Source organism: Drosophila mauritiana, chromosome 3R (assembly GCF_004382145.1).
Source record: "Drosophila mauritiana strain mau12 chromosome 3R, ASM438214v1, whole genome shotgun sequence".
In the NCBI taxonomy this organism is placed as follows: Eukaryota; Metazoa; Arthropoda; class Insecta; order Diptera; family Drosophilidae; genus Drosophila; species Drosophila mauritiana.
The window spans coordinates 5,979,453-6,003,618 of record NC_046670.1 but is presented as its reverse complement, the minus strand read 5'-3'; the positions used below and the strand labels follow the sequence as shown (position 1 = coordinate 6,003,618).

At 47.4% G+C, this 24,166-nt stretch overlaps 4 protein-coding genes across 5 annotated transcripts; 1 reads left to right on the top strand and 3 right to left on the bottom strand.

Annotated features, from left to right (window-relative positions):
- Nucleotides 1–1,079: 1,079 nt before the first annotated feature.
- Nucleotides 1,080–18,850, bottom strand: LOC117142733 (dynein beta chain, ciliary). Of its 2 annotated transcripts, XM_033306903.1 has the most exons (29): nucleotides 18,127–18,850; nucleotides 17,425–17,577; nucleotides 17,158–17,369; nucleotides 16,852–17,093; nucleotides 16,505–16,787; nucleotides 16,173–16,438; nucleotides 15,664–16,115; nucleotides 14,025–15,601; nucleotides 13,524–13,796; nucleotides 13,235–13,264; nucleotides 12,161–13,102; nucleotides 11,033–12,079; nucleotides 10,125–10,837; nucleotides 9,539–9,891; nucleotides 8,638–9,461; nucleotides 8,215–8,576; nucleotides 8,000–8,156; nucleotides 7,820–7,939; nucleotides 6,522–7,751; nucleotides 6,282–6,451; nucleotides 5,720–6,217; nucleotides 5,146–5,656; nucleotides 4,914–5,084; nucleotides 4,531–4,847; nucleotides 4,054–4,468; nucleotides 2,933–3,934; nucleotides 2,726–2,874; nucleotides 1,673–1,805; nucleotides 1,080–1,492 (listed from the first exon to the last, which is right to left on the bottom strand). In XM_033306903.1, the coding sequence occupies exons 1-29, from the start codon at nucleotides 18,848–18,850 to the stop codon at nucleotides 1,328–1,330; spliced, it is 13,491 nt and encodes a 4,496-aa protein (XP_033162794.1). In that variant the 3' UTR covers nucleotides 1,080–1,327. The 2 variants fall into 2 exon arrangements, with proteins under 2 accessions (XP_033162794.1, XP_033162795.1); XM_033306904.1 differs by lacking the exon at nucleotides 13,235–13,264.
- A 1,332-nt stretch (nucleotides 18,851–20,182) lies between these two features.
- On the top strand, nucleotides 20,183–21,204 carry LOC117144717. Its single transcript, XM_033310056.1, has one exon. It carries the CDS (start codon nucleotides 20,515–20,517, stop codon nucleotides 21,202–21,204), a length of 690 nt encoding a protein of 229 aa, XP_033165947.1. The 5' UTR covers nucleotides 20,183–20,514.
- Nucleotides 21,205–21,268: 64 nt separating this feature from the next.
- On the bottom strand, nucleotides 21,269–22,500 carry LOC117143483 (protein takeout). The gene is made up of 3 exons (XM_033308196.1): nucleotides 22,241–22,500; nucleotides 21,700–22,183; nucleotides 21,269–21,642 (listed from the first exon to the last, which is right to left on the bottom strand). Exons 1-3 carry the CDS (start codon nucleotides 22,308–22,310, stop codon nucleotides 21,420–21,422), a joined length of 777 nt encoding a protein of 258 aa, XP_033164087.1. The 5' UTR covers nucleotides 22,311–22,500; the 3' UTR covers nucleotides 21,269–21,419.
- Nucleotides 22,162–23,522, bottom strand: LOC117143482. Its single transcript, XM_033308194.1, has 4 exons — nucleotides 23,399–23,522; nucleotides 22,829–23,312; nucleotides 22,539–22,766; nucleotides 22,162–22,183 (listed from the first exon to the last, which is right to left on the bottom strand). The coding sequence occupies exons 1-3, from the start codon at nucleotides 23,463–23,465 to the stop codon at nucleotides 22,541–22,543; spliced, it is 777 nt and encodes a 258-aa protein (XP_033164085.1). The 5' UTR covers nucleotides 23,466–23,522; the 3' UTR covers nucleotides 22,162–22,183; nucleotides 22,539–22,540.
- Nucleotides 23,523–24,166: the final 644 nt, after the last annotated feature.

The window sequence follows — 24,166 nt, the reverse complement described above, 5'->3', positions numbered from 1 at the left end:
ACACAGTGCCTGTTAGTTTTATAGAATTTTTTCATGCTAAAAAGATTTACGCTCGTGTCGTCGTCTTTAATTTTCTTTTTGTTTCTCCGCACATTTCGCCTGTAGTTGATTTCTGATTTCAGATTGTTTTATTGTGTTTTTTCCTCTGGTATTGGGTATTGGTTATTGGGTATTTTGTATTTTGTATTTTGTGTTTTGTATTGGGAATGGTGCGGGATGCGGCTGCTTTTAGCTGGGCTGGAATACGCCAGATGAAGCGGGGCAGGGCTCCGAAATCGGATGGGTAGATCGGTGGATCGATGGATCGGTCGGGTCGGTCGTTTGATCGATAACTCTACAGGCAGGTCACGTTGTCGTGGACCAGCTTGTTGTTGCTGCTGGGTTTTTTGAGTTTGAATTATTCATGTATTTATGCAGTCACTAAAAAGTTTGCTCCTCATCGCTGACCGCTGTCAATTGGTTCACGTACCGCTCAATACTGAGATGCTCGCGATGCTTCGAAAATCGTTCAAAATTTCGTCAGCATTTCCGAACAGACTCGGCACACGCTTATCGCAATCTGAGAGCTCCATGGAGCTCTATAGAGCGGGAGAGTCAGGTCGTCGCAGTACAAATAAGACGAAATAAAAATATAAAAGAAAAAAAAGAAAGCAGGGCAAAAAATATGAAAATTATTTGTTTCAGTTTGCGATGGCCACGAGTTCACTCCACTCGGCAGTGTCTATGAATTTTCTTTGATGCTGCTTCCCCCCAGATACAGATACGTATGTATATTACGCTTGTTATTTATGGATACGCGACGCATTGGATTTAGCATTTCCATTAAGATTTTTGGAATTTTCAGACTTATCAGCCGCCGACTACGCAGGCAGCGTTAAGTCGCATTCGCCGCGAAAAAAACATTATCAATTGGCGGTATGGTGGTTTCCACGGGGTATTACCTACCGAATGTAAACAATTGCATGGTAAACAAATGAAGTCAAGGCAAAAGAATAAAGTTCGGTTTTACCTATCTGCATTACGTGTATCAATATACCACAATGAATCCCCATTCCAGACAAAATACGTTCAGCATTTCCTTTAGGTTTTATGCTAGTGCGCCTAAGGCAGGTCTACTTAGGAGGTGTTTTATTATGAAAACGGTGCACTCTAATAAATAAGTCGAAAGTCAAACTTGGAGTCTACGATAAAACTTGGTACATTGGTCTAGCTTAAGACTATTATTGTTCTACGTTGTGAACTAGAAAAGAACTACGAAATCGTTTGAACTAAGTTAAGTTAGATAACTAAGTTATGTTAAGCATTAAGCAGTTAGCCATTTAGCCATTTAGGTCTGCAAGAGCAGCGCTACGCCGGCCAGGATCCATTTGCCCGGCTTGTCTTTGGTCTTCAGATTCAAGTTGGACACATAGGTGGTGGGGCCTCGGGTGCGGGTCTTGTAGACCGGGCACTCGTACATGTTCCTCAGATCTTGCTTATCTTGAGTGATTGCCTGCGGTACATAGACGAGGTTAAATTGAATCGGAATCGCATTCAGTGTAGTAGAATAATGGAGTTGAATCTAGTTTTCGAATTTATGCCAACATGCGCCAGCACTGAGACGCCACAGATCCGCCCTCGATTCGCCGATTTGCGGATTTTAGCATTTGCCCGATTTGCATTTCCAACTCACCCGAATGTTGATCACCGGCATGGATGGGTAGAGCTCCTTGAGGCGCGACTCCATGATGATACCCTGCTGTATGTCCCACCTGGCGCCCTCCATGAAGATCCCATGCACGCAGCAGCCGTCGCGCGGTGCCGTCCTGCAATTACAAGATCATCTCAGATGCCGCGACTATACTCGTAGCTATAGATAGCCACAGGTCTAGCCCAGAGCCAACTAAAAGGGGCGGGTGTCGATGCTAATCTCCATGCAGAGATGCATATTAATTCCGACGACGGCGCGACGGATCTCCATTGTTCTCCCACCAGCGTCGCCATGTGAAACGTGGCTGGCGGGGCGCCACTTAATAAGCAATCAGCTCATCAGCCACTCAGCCCATCAGCTCATCAGCCCAATCAGCCGTTGGGTAAATAGACAATTGTAATTTGCGGTCTATTAATAAGTCTCACATATTTATATTCCAGTGCTGGTTTAAAATTAGCTCTTATGAAATAGCATTGTGCCTATTTTTAGACACACTCGCTGGCCATTGGCCGCAGCTGGATTTTTTCCTGCTTGGAGGCATGATTACATGTCACAACATTACATTCATTATGCGATTGGGATTGAGCTCTGAGCAAATAAGGTCGAGCGGACATTAGATTATGTTTGGGGGAAAACATTTTAGAGCTAATTCATAGATTTAGTGATTTCTTTCCTCACTAAAATGTTTATGGATTAAACAAATAATAGTGACATTTGTTACAATGGTACAGTAAATAGCATTTTGATAGAAACTGACCATCTATCCTTTTGTGATTTTTGGAAAAGAGAAATGGCAACAGCCCAAAGTTGGGTAGAAATATAAATATATTTTATGGACCTAGAATTCCAAAGATTTATCTCTTTGATAAAATGGCAATGTTCTTGTTTTTCAAAAATAATTCAACTGATAAAATATTCTTGGAATCTGTGACGATTGCAAATTTGAGATTGCTCATGATAGTGTAAACATTCCCGGGAAAGGGGTCACGTCGAGAGTCAATTGGGAATTGGCGGGGCAATGGAAGCGACACTCACGTAAATTCCTCCTTCTGCTTTTTGGTCACGTCACACTGGAGGCACATCTTGTCCAGCGGCAGGTCGTTTCTACGGGCGGTGCTCTGCATGATCGCCGTGAGCAGGGATTGGGGATTGAAGAACCCAGCCAGCCAGACGCAGGAGGGTAGCTATGGATAGGGATTTTAGGGGATCTGTTGAGCACAGTTTGCATTACGATTCACTCACTACAAAATCAGTGGACCAGGTCTCCAGTTCGCGCAGACGCAGGCACAGATCGATGAACCAGTTGTTGAGACCCAAGAGCGAAGGATACGCACGTTGCGTCCAAATGGGCGGCACTTGATCCAAAAACAGTGAATTCTCCAGCACCTCCATGTCCGATGTAATGGTCAATTCACCCTTTAAGCCCAAGTCCAACTCCTTCAGGCTGCGCTTCATCTCGCTGGTGAGGAAGTTCATCCGCTCGCACTCCTGAAAGGCCACTATCACATACGGCGTGCGCTCCTCCACCTTGTTCATGATCTCGACCATGTTGAACTCCTCGGGCAGCTTCTCGATGATCTCATCGACGATCTGTTTGACCTTGTCCTCGCGGGTCACCGTTGCCCCTCCTCCGGCTCCAGCATCCCGTGGCTGCATCTCGAACACCGTGCGAAAGATGTTCTCCGCACGCGTGGTTAGGAACCCAATCTCCGCATTGGGATGTAGTCCGTACAAGTACGGTGACTCCGCCGGCATCATTTCGTCCACGTACGTATGGTATCCCAGGTAGTCCGTGTTGGGCGGAGCTGGAAATGAGGGCGCCAGAAAGAGCTCGCCATCCACCAAATCCGGCTGCATATACTCCTCCAAGTAGGTTATGCACAGCCTTCGGTCCCAGTCGTCCGTAATATGACCCCCGTACATGATCTCGCCGAACAGGTAGCGCAGATCCTCCCACGGCACCTTGGCATTCGCCTCCAGGTAGTTATACAGCACCGACACACTGATGTTGAGATCACCCACGTTGAATGGATAGATCTTGTTCCAGCCCTGGGGTCCAAACTTCCGACGCTCGGCGACTACAGCGTGGAAATAGCAGAGGGAGAAGAGAATGGCTTTGAACTCTGCCTCCTTGCCCGACATCTCGAGTGTTTCCTGGGTAAAGTTATCCAACGCCTTGTGGAGATTAGCCAACATTCCAGTTGGAGGCTCGTTGGTGATCTTAATTGATGATTCCAAGATGCCCTGAAAACAATTGTGAAAATTTACTAGTATTTGTTGGGAAACTACTACTGCAAAATTATGTAATTCTTAATCTATTAATTTTATAACAATCAGTAGCAACATAGAAGAAATGGACATACCTGCGGTATGATGTGGGCAGAAGGCGTCGAGGCTGGCTCTGCACTCAGGAACATGCGATAGTCCGGGTGCGAGTCCTCGGCGTAGTACTCGAGCTTCTTCTCCAGCACCGGCAGCCACTTCCTAACCAGATGGATGTTCTGCAACACCACCCAGTGGCCATGCTTGGCCGCCGTGTCCATGGCAGCCTCTGCTATGGCTTCCTGGCCCTGTCCCAAAGACACGTTATGGAAATTACCCAGATCCATGCTGAAGCCCATTTGTTTGCCCAGCGCCTCCACGTCCTTGAGTGGATTTACACCTGGCGAGAGGATGAAGAATATGGGGGTGGACGGACTTGCTTCCTCGTACGATTTTGCGAACTCCATGGCGCGGCTTTCTACATATTTCGATCCAAGTTTCTCCTCAATGAAGTCGCTGTTTGGGAAGTAGGTTAATCATTGTATAGCCGGAATAAAGTAATACTAGAAGGTACGTACGCTAAAGCGTATGTCATGCGATCTGGCCTTAAGGCCCTGATCATGCAAAGTCTTTGTAGAGCCGTTTTGTTCTTCCACTCCTGCGGGAATTTCTCCTTTTCCGGCAGCTCCGATTCGACCAGCTTCTTCCAGCGCTTCGAGGAGGTCTCGATGTCGCGGTCCAAGTTCCTGAATTCATCTTTGGACGCTAGACTGCATATTCCGCCCCACGATTGATTGGTCAGAAAGTCCACAGGACTTGTCACATGTGGTTTGATCGGGAAGCGGAGCAAGAAGTCCAGTTCCGCCGATGTAACCTCCTCGTTCATAAGAAGAATCTGATTCAGAATCGAAAGAAGGCATTCAAATAATCGCTACTGAAATGACTGATGGATTGCTCTTACCTGAAATGTCATTTGCGAGGCGAAGATGAGCTTGTCGCATTCGAAAAGACCACGCGAAGTGTACTGAAACACCGAATACGTTATACAATCAATCAGATTGGAGACACGCAAATCCAAAGTATCGCCAGGTTCAGCCTTGGCTATGGCCTTTTGGAACACTACACTAAAAGCCTGCCAATGAAGGAAGTATGTCATAATAAGGCCATCTAAACTTGTAGTCCTCAAAACCCACCTTCAGTGAAAACTGATATATCGGATTGATAGTGTTTAGTTCGTTTAGGATAAAGTAAAGCAAACTGGCTCTGGCCGCCGCCGGTCTGTAGTACTCTCGGGCCTTGTCGATCTCCTTGGAGGTAATCTTCGCCTCGGCCACCTTCTGCTCGATCTCCGAAGCAGTGCTCTTCGTGGTCTCCAGGTTCTCCACCAGCGCCGTGTCACCTAAAATATTCTCACCCGCCGACGAAAGGCGCGACAATAGATCGTCCTCCAGTTTCTTCAGCATGATCTTAAAGTCGTTCTGTTGCTTTGTGAGATCGGCTTTCAACTCCTCCAGATCGGGACGCTCGGCTTTCACCACTTCCGCCAGCAGTTGATCCTCTAGTCCATCGCGTGTTACGGTGAAGTTAATAAGTGTGGTTTGTGCTTGCATCTCTGGCTTGTAGTGCGGATTAGCTAGCTTGGTGTGCAGGATCAGACGGAAGTTGGAGTTGTATTCGATCTCCTTGTCTCCAATTTTGATAGCCCTAAAAAAAGTTCGATAAGTATGTATTTTGCAGAAAATCCGTGTCCGAGACCCTCCCACTTACTTTCCCTTCTTGATCAGATTTCGACCCAGCAGAGAGTCCAACACTGGGTCCAGGTTCTCGTCGATATTCTCGATTAGCACATTGCAGCCCGCATTGATGGACTTCTCGATGATGTCCAAATAACTGCGCTGACCCAGACGAATCACCTTCAAATCCTCACCATACTTTTGCTTGATCCACTTGACTCCCTGCAACTGCGGATCGATCATCAGTGGCCATCGATCCGAGTTGGACAGGATGGTGGCATTCTCAATGGACATTCGATCGCTGGGTAATCCCTCATTGGTCCAAATAGCGATAGTGGTGTCGTCGGTCAGCAGCGAAAGGGGATCGAGATTTTCGGTTGTGGGTATGGGCGGATCAATGCTCTTCAAAAAGGGTGTCCACATCTTGAGTAAGAGGTCGATGCGGAATCCTTTCGTGAAACAGCCGACATAGGAAATAAAGGCGGTGATGAGTAGAATATCGCCGGGCAACGTAATGCCCTGCTTGACGAAGCTGATTAAGAATAAACATAGTCATTTAGTATGGAAGTTCACTTGTATGTAGTCAAGATACCCACTTGTTGACCGCTTCGGCCCAACGTACGTTCTCACTGGCCAGACCGCCTACCAGGCGATTGGCCAGGGCAATGGTGGCTTGGGTGGCATCCGCTTCCTGTTGGCATCGCAACTTATCCGCAGTGGCCTTCTCAAAGTCCGCCGTCAGCTTGCCCAGTTGCTCCTCGAGGCTCTATAATGGAAATAGTTCGGTATTAAGAGAGATCACCTAAGAGTAGCCCGTCAGTGAGTCCTAATCCTACCATCACTTTCCGCTTGATGCCAGCCAGTTTGTCCTGGGCAGCGGCCAGTTCCGCATTTGCCGCAGCCAGGGCCTTACGCTTGGGTTCTACGTCGCAGTAGACCTCGTAGAACTTAATGATATTTATGACCCAGGCGCACAGACCAGCCGCCGCACCCGACTTGGAGCGCACGAACTCCGGCTCGAATTCCGGATCCTTCAGATAGGGCTGGATGGCCTTGGTGATCTCCGGGTGGATATTCTCCTTGTCGTAGTTGATCAGCGAGTCGAGGAACGTGTCCACCTTGGCCATGGCGATTTTGGCCGCTTTCCAAGAGCGATCTTTAGGCACCTTGCCACCCTGAGAGAGCAGCACCATCACAGCGGCGGTCACATTGGTGACGGCGCCTGGCGGCGAACCGAAGCTCTTGAGCTCGGTGAGATTCGCCTTATTCAGGGTGTTCAGCGCATCCTGGGCGGCCATTAGAGCTGGCTCTGCCTTGAGGAGATCCTCCTCGCAGTCCCGCTGCTTCTTGCTGACTTCGTCGGCTATCAAAGCGACCTTCATTTCCTCCTCGTCGGCCACGGCTTTCTCCGTTTGCACCTTCTCCGTCTCGATGCCCACAATCTCGATGAGGGCGTCGGCCGCCTCGTTCTTCTCCTTTAGCTCGATCTCCTGGACAGCGAGCTTTACTTTCAGATCGGCCACCTGGAGGGCAGTGGACCGCAGTTTCTCCAGTCCGTTCTCCAGACGCTCGATCTTGCTCTGCAGGTCCTCGTTCTTGTGGTTGAGTAGTTTAATGTAGAGGTTTATCTGCTCCAGATAACTCTTCGGTGTGGTATAGTTGTAGCGCCTCTCATTCTGGAGGTACACCTTGGACGTGGTGTTGACCGATGTATGGACGTAGGCCATGAACTTGGCCACGGAATCGCGGTGGTTCTCCGGCAACACCTTGTTCTGGGCGAGGAAGTTCATCGCCACCGATATGAGTGCCTCCTGAGGCCATTCGTGGAACCAATTGATGGATGTGGCATTGATGATGGCCGGGAATTTTCTCGACCGAACACGCAGTGTCGAACCCACTGGTGAAAAGCACAAAACTATCTTAAGCTGCTTGCGCACACGATCGATGAAGAATTTCCAGCAATTTTCTCGCGTATCAACAAGTCCCGCGCCTTTAACCTCATTTCGAACCCCTGCGATAATGTTCTCAATCTCGTCATCGGGAAACAAATCCGGAATCTCGCCAGTCTGAAAATGAACGAATTAATTAATAAATTCGGTGCCAAGCATTTAAATACCAATTAGTGTAAACCTACCGCGAGCATATCGTTGATCAAGACGAGGAAATCCTCGCTGGGTATCTGCGCATCCGTCATTAGGAACATAATGCCAACGTTCTTCAGTCCGGCCTTCAGATAAAGTCCTGAAAATTCATTCTGTAATGGGTAGATGGTTAGGATTAATCAGGTTGGGCTTGGACTAGCAGACTGAGAAACCTTCAAGTCATTGACTCCGTAGCCCTTCTTCAGCTGTATCTGCACGACCTCCAAGCTGGATATGAATGCTGCCAAGCGCGCTAGAGATTGTTTCCCGCTGCCACCAACACCAACCAATAAGGCGCTGCCACGCGGTGATTCTAAAATGCGATTGATCCTGAAAGTAGCGTCATTGTTAGTAACTGCAATTAAGGCTCCATATTGGTATGTCCCACCTGCACACGTGCATCATCGCATCCTCGAATAGCACCAGGTTCATGGCAGCGACTAGATCATTATACGATGACATTGCTTCCTGAAGGAGTTTGTGAAGCTCAGGCCAACCCTTGATGGGCATGTACTTAGGATCACCAATTCCTCCAGCGAAATGACAGTAAATATTCGGCTTGTCGAATATGACGGACTCGTCAATTTCCTCGAATGACTTCTTGACAATGTCATGCTGCATCTTGGTAAAGCTATCGATGTCCTTATCGTCCGTTAGCTTATCCGAGTACACCCTCTGTGTCTCGTGCTGCCACAAGCGTATAAGATCTGTGGAGCCCGTCAAGCACTCTGTCGAACTGAACAGCAGTCCCTGGAAGGGGATTAGGCAATTCAAGAGCTACCAACCATCCACCATGATCGTCGAAACTCACCTGAAAGACATTGCTGATGTCGCGCAGATTAAAGATGTAGTGCGACTTGATTGCCGTGGGCAGAAAGACCTGCAAGCACTTGTTGTGCAGAGCGATCGTGGCGGCCACAATGTTGGGCGTCATCCGCGTGACGATCGGAGTGAACTTCTGTTCCGCGTTGGCGAAGTGCTGTGCCAGGATGGACGAGTACATGACCGTGATGGACTCGGGACCTGGAAAACTCACAGCCAGGACGCAGAAGTGGCGCTGCAGGCGCGGATTGATCGTGAAGCTACCGGAGGTGGGGTTCATGCAGGCCACGTACTGGCAGTTGTGGATGTCCTTTAGAGTGAGCTTGTTCCGGTCATACCAGTGGCCGTAGTCCAGGTGCTGCCGCATTAGCGTGTGCGGCTGTACCGTTCCGTAGGCATCCACCTCCGGCATATTGATGTCGTCCACGAAGTAGCAGAGCAGCTTGTTGCCGGGCGGTCCGTAGTTGCGTCCCGCCTTCTTCTCCAGCGGCTTCTCGAGGATCTTTTGCAACATTTCGGACGTGGTATAGTAATTGAATGGTATTGTCGTGACAGCGTAATTCTCAGAAAGCGATTGAAGCTTCTCGTTCACCAGTACGGTCTTGCCGCAGCCGGCATTCCCCACTAGCATCACCGGGTGCTTCTTATCCATCAGGAGATCTAGGAAAAAACGCAGGCGTATCGACTCGGAGGTGTGCACGATGACAGCCTGCAGCGGCAGGTCCGAGTCCAGCTCGAATTTGGGGATCTTCTCGGTCCAAGGCAGGAAGGTCTTCGTCTCGCTGTCCAGAAAGTAGTCGAAAACTGTTCCACCTTGGAGGTTGCAATGGAGCAGGAGAGAATGCTTTAAGCTCGTGGGTTGAGTCAATTGATCGGGGATCGGCACTCACCTGGCGGGAACTTAACAGTTTTGAACTCATTTACCCACCATTTGCTGAACTCCACGCGGTAGTCAATGGCTTGATCCTGGAACATGGCCGACCCGAAGGCCCAAATACAGGCAAAAACAAAGTACAGTTCGTGCCATTCTTTTGGACAGTCGGCCGGCGTGTTCGCTGGTATTAAAAAACAGTTTAGGAGATGGCACAGCATTTGAATGTGTGCCATTTCGGCGACAGGCGTGATCTTCTTGAAACGCACGCGAATCGTTTCCAATGAAGGCGGTATGTACTTATCGAATAACATGACCAAATTGGACTTTTCGGCTGGAATTTTACGCGTTTCAACCCAACTGGTTACATAGCTGGAAAGAGAGATGGGTTAGTGGAACGAACTTATATAGTTCTTATACAGAATTATGTAAAATGTTCTAGGAAAGATCGGTTCCGATTCCAGCTATTTGAGAGGAATGCAAAACGAGAACATGAGTTACAGCAATGCCAATTTTGAATAATAATAAAGAAACTAGTGAGAAATTTTAACTTTAAAAGGAGTAGTAGTAAAAGTACGGTTAACCCAGTTACTCCCAATACTCACGGATTCCAACCCAAGTCCTGCGGGTTAATGTACAGGATGCCAGCCCTGGATACGGTTGCCGGCGTTGCTGTTCTCAGGTTGGAGATCTCGAAGAGCAAACGCATCGAAGGCGTCAACGCAATGCGTTCGTTGCTGGCCAATGTGAGGACCTTGTTGTCGTCCATCACGGTATTGAGACTTTCAATCCACATCGGATCGATGTCGCCGTCGAGCACGATCCACTTTGGTTGATCGCCCGTTATGTTTGCCTGATCCCGCATCAGCACCGAGAACAGGCCGTCCTTCCACTCGCGTGTCGCCGGGTTGATAATGCCGAAAAGTTCATCATTGGTCACAGCTTTCGGATTCAAGTCATTGAAAATCGGCTTCCGCTTGATGTTCTGGTAGGTGCGCAGCAGCGTCTTCCACACCTGGGTCTTCCCAGTGCCCGCATTGCCAACGATGAACACGGAGTGACGTACCTCCAACAGCTCCTCCAGCTGCACTACCTTCAGTATGAAATTGTCTTCTGGTTGTAGTAGGAGATCGGAGGCCGCTTGTTTTACGGTGCGTTCAAAATCCTGATCACGTTTGCGGGGCACATCCAGGGCAGGAAACAGGTCGCTGATAAGCCCCATGAACACCGGCATGTCGTCCGTGATGATTTTCGGTATGTTGAAGTCTCGTAGTGCGCGCATAAGCACCTCCTCCTCCGGACGACCGGGATCACCTCTCTGGAAAGCGAAAAGTATAATTAAATCAACTATTATATGATATTTATGCGATCTTAAACGAAGGGTATTGTAATTCTTAGTCACAATGAAGACAATTTACTATTAAAAGAAACAATAGCAATACGAGTGCCCAATAAAGTGTAATACCCAAGTTAGGATCAGCATTCTCATTACCAGAAACAAAAGAAATCTCACCTTAAGGGATCCCGCCACCACGAGCACAGATTTAATAGCTCTGAGACCCCAATCGTAGTGATCCTGCTTAGAGAGCAGTTCCTTGCAGAGCGTGTAAAGCGTGATGAACTTGCGGGCCAGGACTCGCGCGTCCTGGAATCCTTCGGCCACCAGCATAATCTCGCAGATAAGCTCGAAGTCCGGCACGACCATGGCGCAAGGGCGGAAGAGGGCTTTTAGATTCTCCGGTAGCTCCGTGCGGCCCGCGTAGCCCGGATTCATAGTGATGAATATGCCCACCGTGGGCACGCAGCTGATCATCTCGCCCATGAAATTGAACTTGTCCTTTTTATCGCGAATGGCATCCTGGACGGACTTCACTTGAACGGCAACCACCGACAGGACCTCCACAGTGATGCGATTAAATTCGTCGAAGCAGCCCCAGGCACCCGTTTGGGCCAGGCCCTTGTAGATATTGCCGCAGGATTGGTAGTCCATTTGCTCGGAGCAGTTGAAGACGTAAACCGATATGCCGATGGCGCGCCCCAAGTCCTTGGTGGTCTCGGTCTTTCCGGTTCCGGCTGGCCCGGCTGGAGCGCCCCCCATTACCAGGTGGAGGGACTGGGTCAGTGTAATGTAACAACGATCTGTGAGCGGCGTTATGACCAGGCGTGGCGTATTGCCCAAGTATTCGTGACAATACTGGAATTCTGCGTCGCAAATATTGGCAAAACAGTCCTTCTCCACATCGTCGAAGCGATGTCTTAACTGCGATTGCCACATAAACGCGGAGCCCGAATCCAATTTGGCCTGAATCATCTTGGCGACCACATCTCTAGAGTGCACATCAATTGTGCAAATCGTCATTATCTTCTGACGATCGCCTTTGCTAAGCTCACCCAGCAGAAGCGTTATGAGCAGACTGAGCTGCGATATCTGTTTCTTGTAGTAGTCCTTAATGGCGTTATCATAGCCCTCCTCCAACCGGCTAAAGGCGATGTTCACCTCCGTGGACCACCAGATCTGCGATCCGCAGAGGGACACCTGGGCAGGGTAGTCGAATAACCACTAATTGAAAGAACAAATTGTTTAGTTTTATAAACACCTCATGAAAATCATATTACTAATGGGACGTGAAATTGAACTAACCTGTTCCCGCTGCTTTTCCTCGTAGGCAATCACCGCCTCCATGACGTAGTGCCTCAGACTGGCACGCATCGCCGCCTGGATACGGTTTAGCCAGACCTCTACGGGTCCTCGGATGCTGGCCAACTCGTTGAACTCCACGTACTCACCATCTTTGGCGTACATTCCCGACGCCGTGTTGATCTCGTTGGACTCGTCGCGGTTGAACTTCAGGCGGGCGATCGAGTCGAAGAGCTTGGTCAGGTGCTTGGTGACCATTTCCGGCTGGATGCCGTTGCTCAATACGTCCAGCAGGTCCGCCGAGGACACGAAGTAGAAGCGAGGAAAAGCCAAGCGTTTCGTTTCCAAGTACTCTGCCAATGCCTTTTCACAAAGCGTAAGCTCCTTCTGCAAATGCTCCAGGCGTTCGATTAGGCCGGAACGATTGGTGGACGCCACCACGTTCGACGAGACGGACATCTCATCCATGAGGACGCGAAACTCGGCGTCAATGTTATCGAATCGATCCGAATCGACGGGAAGCTGTTTGCGTATGTCTTCCGAACTCATGAAGATACTCTCAAGATGGGTCCAAGTGCGTTGCACCTCAAACCATACGGTTATCACTTGATCGGCGATCATAAGCTTGTTTTGCCAAGTGGACACTTCTTCGAGGAAATGGGCGATGTACTTGGATGTTATTAGATTCTGTAGGCAAACCTGATTATCTTCAAGCGTCTCTATGAGTTCTTCCGAAGCCTTCAGGAGGTTACAGCCGGTACGCGGGTGCAACTCGTGGTCAAACTCCATGACCGTCCACGTTGTGTTCAGATCCCGCAGTATCTTCTCCATGGACATCTCCTTGACCGCCTTGTCGACGATGTTCTTCACCTCCTCCTCGCATTCGTGCAGATTCAGGCCCAACAATTCGGCCAGCGTCGTTTCGTGGTCCATGATAAACTTGACCTATAAGAGGATCACATTTAAGCAATACTAATCGGTACTATTTTGGGGTGCAGATATCGACTACAGTGGCTATACGGATATAACTACGATACTACGACTGACACATGCTCTGGACTTGGCCAAGCCACTTACGGTCACTTCCTTGGGCAGGGCGGCCAAACTCTGCAATGAAATGGTATTTACAAGAACTGTACAGTTTGGGCCGGGCACAGTATCCCGGAAATCAAGCGGAAACGAAACGAGTTTGAGAAAGAAAATGATTAAAACGTATTGCTATACAATGGAGCTCCAATTGGTGGAGCTCGTGTGCTGGGGGAAGTGGAAAGATTTACACGGATTATTTACATCGGGTCAAATGGCTGGGATTGACTTAAGAGTTCAAAAACAAAGAAATCATTAAAAATGGAAACACAAAATAGACCTTGGTGGAGTTCATCAGTTGGTTCCAGTGACGCTCCCGAATGGCCGGATTCTGCAGCTCCCCGACGGCTCGGAGCGAGGTCAGCATGTTCTTGACTGTCGACTCCAGGTTGATGAAGGTGTCCCACGGGCGCATCTCCTTGTCCAACAGACGTATGTCCTTGGCGAACTTCTTGCACTCAATGTCCATGTTCTCCACGTCCACCTTGCGCCACGGCGTGGTTTTCCAATCGTCGATGCTGGTGGCCACGATATTGACGTAGTCCCAGAGTTGCTGGGAGAGTTCAAAGAGTTATTGGAACAATCGGGGGATTAGTACGGATTAGGGTATTCATTACGATTAGGGTTAGTAAATCACTTGCGGGGGAAAAAAGAAAAGCTCAAAGTTCCACATGTGGCATGCATAAATTTAGTATAGTAGTAGATTAAACATGCACAGATAAAGTGGTAGATATAAAGAAATAAATCCATATTTGTGAAATTCTACAAGTAAAATGGATACCTTCAGCATGCGCAGCTCCTTGCGACACTGTTTCAGAACTTTGAACTCCGGAATGTTGACCTCAAACAAACTTCCGGACTCCTGAATGTCCCTCATCTCACTCTCACATAGGAACATGTCGTCGTTGATGCGGTCCATCAGGAGGTATGGCTTGTAGCAATCAAACCGGAAGAAGTCGTACGTCTTGAAGACCTCCCGGAAGAGCTGGATGTGACTCTCAAAGAGGGCGATCTTGTTACGGATGCTGACCACCTCAGTGGCCTGCAGAGGCGACACCTGCTGCTTCACCGTAGTAGCGATCTTCTTAGTGTTCGCCCACTGCTCCGGCAGTTCCTGCAGCAGCACGTTAACCTCCTCGGGAATATCCATGTCATAGTACTTCAGCAGTTGAATGGTCTCCTGCATGGGCTCGAACATCTCGTCCGTCTTGGCTGCCCGTTCCTTAACCTGCATTAGGTACGCCATGATGCTGACCAGACCCTCGTAGTCCTTTTCCTTCACCGTCTGCAGCAGACCCTCGTCGGCTTTACGAATAAAGTGACTGAGATTCATGAGGCTTGAGGTGACTGTGGTGACCAGGTGCTCCTTGAACATGTTGCCCCACTTGCACACTGTATTGAGCAGGGCCTGGCGGAATGGGCGCACATCCACCTGGAACCAGGAACTGAATACCTGGAATGGACCAATGTCCTCGATCTCGTTGAACAGGGATTCGTAGTTGTCGATCTGCTCCCTGAAAGCCTCGATCGTGGGCTGGCATGGTTGCGGAGGCGGTTGATTGGGATCGTTTATCAGTATCAGATCAATCTCATCGGGATCCAACATGCGTCCGTACTCCAGGAAGTACTCCATGCACTCTTCGCGATCGTCAAGCCAGAGATACGAGTACCGCTCAAACTGGCGACAGAATCGAGAGGCTTCCTCCATCACCAGATCCACACCGTTTAATATCTCACGACGCATATCGATAATGTCCTGGTTATCCTTTATCATTTCTACATAGTTGCGCTTTTCATTGGGCTTTAGGCGTTTGATCAACGACCCCATCTTCATTATGTCCCGCATCAGTTCTATCAACATGTTGTTAAAGCCCATCGGATCCTCGGGATCCAGCGAGGGCACAAACACGAGATTGGGTTCAACAAGTTCTAGCCGAGATTCAAATAGTGGAGCATAGTTGTTCTCCGGATCCATATTCTCTGCTAGATAGCCAACGCTCACGCCAACTGTCTTTAGGATGTTTTCGTAAACGATGTTGTCCACAAAATCCACGTAACTCAGCCAAACTGCGTCGTCCTGTTTGCTTTCCATGTCAAACTGCAGCATGTTGTCCTGCAGCAGCTTGTGGATCTCTATCGAAGCTGCCTGGATCTCCGCGTATCGCTTGGATGTCCGATCCGGGCGCTCGTCTATGGAGAGCACAGTGTCCTTTTTGCAGTCCCGCCTCTCGAAAAGAGGCTGCTTGGCCCACACGCCCATGATCTTGCGAATCTGACGAAGATTTCCCTGGGTGTGATCCATGCGATTCTGAAGAGCAGCCACCGGCTTCCGTAGCTTATCGAGATAACTTAGAATATCTGCAAAAGCCAGAAGAAAATTAACATAATGCTTAATTTTACACTTGACTGAAAAGACGCGCCTGAAGAATTCCAAACTAGCTGATTCACGCCAATCTCAACCAGATCATCAATCATCTTTATCTCGGGTTCGATCAGCCTTAGTTCCACCGGTGAGCTACCTTCTTGTATGCTGTTGTACCAATCGATGGTCTTCTCCAGGTTGAGGGTGTAAGATCGAAAGACGTCGCTCTTTTCGGCAAAGTCGATGGCAATTTGGGGAATTCCTTCGATCTTCATTTGCTGCATGTAATGCACCTCCCTCAGAATTGAAAACAAGGCGGCACTGAAGTTGAGGATCAGCGAATTGTGGCGACGATCCCGCGCAATAAGCGATTTCTTCAGATTCTCCTCGATCTGTCGGTCCAATTGGCCCGCCCAGTCATCAAAGAACTGAGTCTTGCAGGAGCCCAGTTTCACCATGAGGATCTCGTAGCGCTCTACGATTTCCAGGGACTTCTCTGTCTTGGTGATCCTGCAAACGATTAGGGATTGATAGAATCGTATTAATCATATGGCTTAGTATGCTTACTCATGCTGTAATGCCTTGAAGTTCTTGACTGGAGCCGTGATCCGCGTCTCCAGCTGATGGCACCAGCGTATGAAGGCGGCTACTGGTGGACAATTGTAGTTGGGATACAGGTTGTCGCCCACCTTTTTCAGTTCCATTTGCTTGTCGTAAATGGACTCACAGATGGTCATCTCATCATCGAGCATGCGCACAATTTCGGCATAACGCTGGGTGAACTCCTCCTTGATCTTTGGTCGATCGAGCACACTGCCCACAATGCTAATGAGCTAAAGTACACGCAGGATCAGAGATCAGTAAAAAATAAATATCGTCTAGGGAAATCCAAGTGATACCTTGAAAATACTCTCCAGGTTGTGGCAATCATCAAAGGCCTGGCACAAAATGGCCGCCAGCTTCATGTCCAGCTCAAGGATACGCGTCTGGAAGCCCTTGAAGTCCTCATCGAACTCGTGATCATCTGGATCGAGGACATCGTAGCTTTTCGAGGCGAAGGCCGTGAAGTACTGATTGAACTCCACGTAGACATCTGTGATGCGAGTGCTGAGCTGGCGACCCCGCAGCCCACCGATTTCGACTTTCTCTAATTTCAGGAATTCAATCACAGTAAAGAAGAACCTTGGCAAAGCCAGAGATAAGTAGCAGCAACTATCTTTAAAGTAAATGAACCCAACAAACTTACCATTGAATTGTTGTGAGGCGTTCGAGGAAGGCATTAAAGCGCTTGAAAACTGAATTTGGATGAAAAGTCCATAAAATCGGCGGCCGCTCCTCGGGCTCCGTGAAGAACGTGGCCAGTCGTTCCTTGTAGTAGTCGAATAGCTCCCGAAAGAACTTCAGTATCTGGATGGACAGGGTGAGTCGCTGCATGGCCTCGTCGATATCGCTGTGGAATATGGACGAGGGATCCAGGTATCTCTTGGCCTGCAATCGATCAAATATATCAGATGTCGGATCCGTTTCTATCCGCCCAATGCTTCCCACCCACCTGGTGTATAATCAAGTTGCATATTTCCTGCAACAGCACGGTTATTTTCGCCGACTGGCAATAGTAGCGTGAGTTGCCCCACAAAATGCCCACCGTATTCATGAACGGAATGAGCAACGGCTTGCACTCGGCGAAATCAATCTCCTCCAGGTGCTGAAGTGGGCGCTTCAGGGGGTTCAGATAGAGTGTTATGTCCTTTGCCTCCGCCAGAGCTGCGGAAATCACCGATTGGCATGCTACACTCACGTTTCGCGCCACCACACTCACCCGTAACGACGTTCTTGAAGAGGGTCTGGAAGCACGGATGGTAGGCACTCATCGAGTACTCCAGTATCAGGGCCATGGCACGAATGCGCTCGTTGCGCAACTGGTCGTAGATGAACGACAGATTCTTGAGGCGATTGTTCCAAAATGTGAACTCTGGCAGGGGGGATATACAGATGACACGATGGAGATTACGCAAATTAGTTAATCAAGCGAATTATTCCAGATATTTGGTATTGCATATTTGATTGGAACATTTTACCAAAGTCTTGACTTGGTGGTGAGTTATGAAAAGTATACATTATATTCTGTTTAGTAGTAATATGTCCATTCCACCGCTCTTCAATTCGAAAACCCCGTGAAAATCGGAGTGGATTTAGGTAACTTTAGCCCTTAGTTTCCGGCTTTTTATGAACTCATTCTACTCAATTGTCAATGTCAAATGTGAACGCGTAATAAAGGCGATAAGCCATTTAGTCCTATGACAATAGCATCAGAAGTACATTCATATTGCATGCACGCGGAATGTCATTCGTGAACAGATAATAAAGCAGGACGAAACTTTTGGATGAGTACGAACATGCAAATTTCGGGGTTGCTAGGATATGGGGAGACTTGAATTTTATCAATAAATAATAAACGGAGCGAGCCAAAAATAAAACCGTCACACGTGGTGCCGTGCCACCACCACCATGTCATACTCACCCGTGTGTGGAGTTGGATTCTGGCCATTGGCAAAGGCGTTCGACGGACTCTCCTTGATGACCTCGTGGATTTGGGTGGCCCACTTGATGACAACGCCCTCGATGGCGCTTTTCAGGTACAGATCGAATTGGCACTGCTCCGTTTCGACCAGCTCCTTGGCCGCCTTCACAATCTTCTCGACGCCCACGGGCATGGCCAGGATGGTCTCCCCGCTAACCTGACCCTTCACCTGGTGCACGGTGCTCTTTAGGCTGTGCACGTGCTTCTGCACGTCCTGGGCCACCATGATGGGCCAGCTGCGGTAGTTGTCCTCGTTGGACAGAAGGGGCACCAGTACCTCCTCCACCAATGCGGACAGCTGGTCAATGGTGCGGGTGGCTAGATCGCCGTAGATGATGAAGTTGCCGCAATCCTCCCGAGGAATTGGCAATGCGTAGCGCTTGATAAAGTACACGCCCTTGCTCTTCAGCTGGGACAATGGAAAGGTGGTCGATGGGACCAGCTGGGCGGCTGGGGTGAGGATGATAATCAGGACAACCGGGGTGTTCCTGTCCAGAAACTCCTTAATGATGCCCTTGTGCTCCTCCACCGTGACGACACGCGTCCACTTCTCCGGCTTCAGCTTCAGGGACTTGATGACAAAGGACCCCATCAGCTCCAGGCGCGGATCCGGGCCACCAGCTGCCGCCGCTGCAGCGGCCTCGGCGCTGGTGGATGGCTCCATCGCGACCCACTCGCTGGGGGTTGGTTGTGGGTGGGGCGGTTGCTTTGGTGCTTCTGCTCCTGCAGTGGTTGTCTGGCTGTTGCTTTTGTCTGTTGTTTGCTGTGGGGATGAGGTGCATATGCATATCTGAGTGTTTGGCTGACCTTGTTACCACTAACAACTAGTATATGAAATCGATTAAAATTGCAAATCAATAGGGATTTTTCGGTATTACGAAATATGTTTTTATGTTATTCTCTAAAAATAACTTGATAAAATTGAGCACTTTTAATCTGAAGAACTTTTTCGTATGTTATGTAACAATTTGCACAATTTTTACTGATTACATAACACTTATGATGGCAAAAATTGAAGAACTTCCTTTGAAAACCAACAAAATTACTTGTAAATCGAACTTAACCACTTATTAGCTATCAATTATTCCATTAGTTAATTAATTTTAAATTTTTTTTATATAATATATGTATTAAATTAGTTTCCCAAAGAAGGTTTCCGCGGGTTTTCCTTTTCCAATTGCGACTACTTACCTCGGCTGCTGGTAAGCGACTGAATTGATTGTTATTTCCGCTGACGACGTGACACGCACATTCAGGCGCAAAAGTGATCGTGGCAGGACTCGTTGCTAAGGATTTGTTGATTTTTCCCCTGAAATCCGTCCGTGCTCAGTGACTACTGTTTGTTATTTCCCCTGCGCCATAATGGCCGTTGTCAAGTTGGTTGCTAAGTCAATGGCCATTTGTTGCGCTTATTTCCGTTTAAATGGCCGAAAGCACGCCATTTTCAAATTAAGTTCCTTGGATTTGCACACTTTGCTTCGATAGATTATGTGCTAATTGATTAAGTGGATGTATACATTAGTCAATGAATATTAATTTTAGAATGAATTAGTAATGTTGGGACGATTTATATAAGCGTAGCTTATTAATATGAGATTATATGGCTTGTGACTTTTGCTTAGGCAATTGTAATGATATTAAAGTCTCTTTGATATAATCATTAAAAACAAAATGCTCAACCTTTTCTATTTTTTCAACCAAATTAGACAATATATTGATGTACTCTTGCATTTTACCACCAATAAATGGAAAATTAGATGTCAGAATGGATGGGTAAATCATCTGAATGTGCCACATGCAACACACTAAACACGCGAAAGACTTAAAGAGTCCATCAGGCACCTGTCCGCAAATGGTTAGAATGAATGGTTTCCGAGCACGACAAGAACTGTTGCTTCAGAATCGCAACAGTTGGCCAGGGGAATTCGCTCAGGTTACACCATCCAAGTAAATCATTCGTATTTCCCATAATTTGTAACCCCTTTTTATAGAAACTACAAGCGCAGGCGCGATTAACAAGTGGTTGTAAACAAAGTAGTCACCTGTTGCCACGATAGCAACAAGGTGCCTAAGTATGTATGTAAGTCTGGAATGCAACAGATAATTGCATGACTTCCGGCTGTAAAAGTTTTTCCTCTTTTCCATTTCCACCTGGGATTGGACAAGGCCTAGGTCGCGAAATGTGTCTCGTGCTTTGGGTGATGGTTCACTGAACTCCAGACCCCAAAAACCGCACCACATTTATGCAAGCAGTCAGCCAAGCCTGAAAATCAATATGCTTATAAGCGGAAGCCAGAGTCGCTGGCTCCAACCAGTTGATTGGCGACCATGTGGCAGTTGGCATTGGGACTGGGTCTAATCCAGCAGCTGAGTCTAGCCATCGTGGTGGAGCGCAACATGTTCGCCTACTACAAGGTTCCAGCTGCTCAGCTACTTTTCGCCCAAGACTCGGATGCGGACATCGACTCCCACTCCCAAGAAATCAGCACTCTGGATGGAGGCCAGCTCGGCGACTTGTACTACGTACTACAGTGTCCACCAAAGCTAGATGAAGGCATTCCCAAGGCGCGCGACATGCAGACCTGCAGCGTGGTGGACCAGTACAGAGGCATGTGGAAAAAACCCAAGAAGCCAAAGCCCAAGAAGCACTTTCACATGGTCCCATTCCGGATAGTGCTGCGTCCATTAGGTCCGCCGGCCAGGAGACGCAGTCTAAAGCGTCGTAAACGCCAGGAAAAAGTTGACAAGACTCCGGATATTATAACTACGGTTGACCGGGCCGCTTCCCTAGCGAAGTTGGAAGAGGTGACCAGTCCCCTTCAGTTCCTGGGACGCACCCATAAGCGGCAGAAGCTCCTTAAGCTGTCCACCGACCATCGAAAGTCCAAGCGGGGCACCAGTTCCAAAGCTCTTCAACATATGTACCATCGCGATGAGTCCTACAACGATCATATATTCTACGATGAGCTTCAGGAGGACGGAGAGTTCCACAACCTCGGCAAAGAAAAATTGAATTAAATGTAGTTATTCCAGTACAGTATATAGTATATATCAGAGCAGGTGGGAATATGCTACACTTTTATTGGGGTATTACAAACCTTAAAGACAAACCTTAAAGATAAAGAACATAAACAAAGCACGAAAAAGAAAAATATCAATGGGTGCAAAGGTAAACCTAATGATATATTATTTAATATATGCATAATATATGCAACCCTAAGTAGTCGCTTCAACTAGGATCCCATCCGAATGTCTACATAAGGAAGAAACATATCATCGTAGGCTACGTTATCGAAAACCCTGTTGAGCAGGACAGTGAAGGCATTGGTGAAGGCTTTGACTAGGCCGGGCTGCAAATCATTCCAGAACTCCACCCAGTTATCGTTGACCAGCTTATTCATGAAAACAGTCACATCCGTGTTCTCCTTGTACAGCCCATCCAACCATATGATCCATCTAAAAGTTAAACGTGAAAGTAAATCAGCGAACACTGCTCATTTGCTATCCAATTACCGATCCAAGTCGAGACTTGGCACCAGATTGTAAATCTTCAGATAGCGCTTGTCATTCCTGTACTCCACCAACGCCTTGATGGTCAGGGTAATCCGGAAGTTCTGAAAGTCGGATGACAACTTTCCAGTGGTGTTGAAGAAGAAGAGCAAAACCCTGCCACTCATTTCGTAAGTGGCCTCATGCAGAAGTCGTGGCAAACGGACCTTCAGCACAATTTGCTTCTGATTGGGCTCGTACAGGAAACCCTCGACATGGGTGATTGTGGCATTATTGAAACCTTTGTTCACGTTGTCTCGCATTCGGAAGTCCATCCAGATAGGACCGCGATTGGGTGATTCCATAATGACGGAATCGGAAAAGTTGTAGGCGTCCAGCGGCGGAAGTCCTATCTCTGGAATGCCCTTGGGGTAGTGCTTAATCAATGCATTGATACTTCTGACCAGGCAGGTTGAGTCCCCGAAATGGCACTTCTCAACATCTTCGGCTGGAAATGTTCATCTCAGTTAAAATCAGATCAACCTGGCACTGAAAACCCACGCACGTAAGCTTGCTCCCGAGATCATAACTGGGATACACCAACACAGGAAAGTCAGTGAAATCAACTTGTCCATTGCAATCACGTAATTGAACTGACTACAAAACAAAAAACTCCTCGGTCACGATATAGTGAATAGTGAATTGAACTCGAATGCTTAGAACCTGATCTAAGCGGAGCTTTTCAACAGTCAACAATAAATTATGTAATGCTAATGCTAATAGCTGCAACCGGTTTCAAGCAATATTCATCTTTGTCCTTTCAAGTCTCTAATAAAAAAGTCGTAAGTAATATCTTTAATCACCTTTAATCGTTTACTTCGAACTCTTTGGAAATCGGCAAGAACATGTCATCGTATGAGACCTTTTTGAAAATATCCTCGAAAACGGAGCGAAACACACCGGCGAATATTTTCAGGTTTGTGGGCTCCAGCTCGTTCCAAAACTCAACCCAGTGCAGATTGAACACCTGATTAATGGCTATCGTCATATCCGTGTTGGATTCGAAAAAGTTGTCTAGCCAGAATACCCATCTGTAGAGCAATGCTTGGTCAGTTAACATCGGATTACATTGGCGCTCAATTGGTCAACTCACCGGTCCATGGTCACGAAGGGGGTTAGCTCGTATATCTTCAAGTAGCGCTTATTATTGCGATACTCCATTATGACCTTCAGCTTGAGAACAAAGCGAAAGTTTTGAAAGTCCGAAAGGGATTCCCCCGTGGAATTCATCCGTACAATCCACACCCTTCCCATACTGAAGTAGTCGCCCTTGTGGATGAGACTGGGTATCCGGCCGTGTATTTCAATCAAGCTGGATGTGGGATTCTCATCGAACCCACTCACCTTTGTGATCGTCGTGTTCTCGAAGCCGTAGTTCACTTGATTAAAGAGATCGAAGTTCAACCAGAAGGCGCCCACCATTGCGTCATTCCAGAACTTTGAGTCCCTAATGTCCACCACATCAATGGGCTTCAATCCGATCGCCGGTATGCCTTTGGGATATTTCTTTATTATGGCATTCATGGAATTAACGATGCACTTAGAATCTCCAAAATGACACTTCTTAATTTCCTTTGCTGCGGTACCGAGTAATAATAAAAAGTATATTATTCCTTAAATCACCTAGAAACAACGCGACGCCCGTTTTTTTTTTGTTACCTACGCAGAATTTGGCCCTGCAACAATCCGATGATCTGCAGGAGCACCAGCACGAATATTGCATCTCTCATTTTGATATATTTGTGCCACTAGTATTCCATGATGACTTCTAGTGCCTTCACCCGACGACTTCGATTTGAAACCATAGGTGGAGCAACAACTAGAACTAAGTTGTGCGCTTAAGTGCAACCGGTTTTGTTGAAAGCTCTACTTGTCCTATTTGCATTTTCAACTTGAGATTATTCAATTATTCAATGAAAAAAATATTTTATTTGTAATGATATACGAGCTATTTTACAATTGCAGTTGCACACAGATCCCTTTATATGAGCATTAAGATGTTGGAAATATAATTAAAACGATTCAAGCGTCTCGTATTCTTTCAATCTTCATTAAAAACTTCAGGAAAGGACCTAATTTTCAAAAAACCAGCGATTTCCCAAACATACCATACCTCACTTCGATTTTAAATATTAATGTAAAAACTTTCGGAATCCCGGAATCATGTATGAAATCTAGGCAGATTGAGATTTGTTATGATTTTTATTAAGTACCTACTCAAAGCTTTGCAGTTAAGAATGAAAATTAGTTGAGGAATCAGATCCAAGATCAATTGCACCATTTCTAAACTTGTATTGCCACTAATTCAATTGGCTAATAAACTAACAATTTATAACAAGTATGACTCTTATATTGCAATTGCAGTTTTCAAAGGCCAACAAACCTGGCAGGAATGCGCATAAATCGAGAACCAGTTTTCCTATCATATACA

Bases quoted from the DNA above. Each gene is read 5' to 3' on its own strand.
- LOC117142733 (XM_033306903.1), bottom strand. From the start codon at position 18,850: ATGGAGCCATCCACCAGCGCCGAGGCCGCTGCAGCGGCGGCAGCTGGT. The intron at 10,838-11,032 runs GTGAGATTTCTT...TTCGCTTTCCAG, and splicing joins TGGTGGCGGGATCCCTTAAG to AGAGGTGATCCCGGTCGTCC. The intron at 4,469-4,530 runs GTACGTACCTTC...CTTCCCAAACAG, and splicing joins CGCATGACATACGCTTTAGC to CGACTTCATTGAGGAGAAAC.
- LOC117144717 (XM_033310056.1), top strand. From the start codon at position 20,515: ATGTGGCAGTTGGCATTGGGACTGGGTCTAATCCAGCAGCTGAGTCTA.
- LOC117143483 (XM_033308196.1), bottom strand. From the start codon at position 22,310: ATGGACAAGTTGATTTCACTGACTTTCCTGTGTTGGTGTATCCCAGTT. The intron at 22,184-22,240 runs GTGCGTGGGTTT...GAACATTTCCAG, and splicing joins GATCTCGGGAGCAAGCTTAC to CCGAAGATGTTGAGAAGTGC. The intron at 21,643-21,699 runs GTAATTGGATAG...TTTAACTTTTAG, and splicing joins CCAAGTCTCGACTTGGATCG to ATGGATCATATGGTTGGATG.
- LOC117143482 (XM_033308194.1), bottom strand. From the start codon at position 23,465: ATGAGAGATGCAATATTCGTGCTGGTGCTCCTGCAGATCATCGGATTG. The intron at 23,313-23,398 runs GTAGGTAACAAA...TCGGTACCGCAG, and splicing joins GTTGCAGGGCCAAATTCTGC to CAAAGGAAATTAAGAAGTGT. The intron at 22,767-22,828 runs GTGAGTTGACCA...ATTGCTCTACAG, and splicing joins CCCTTCGTGACCATGGACCG to ATGGGTATTCTGGCTAGACA.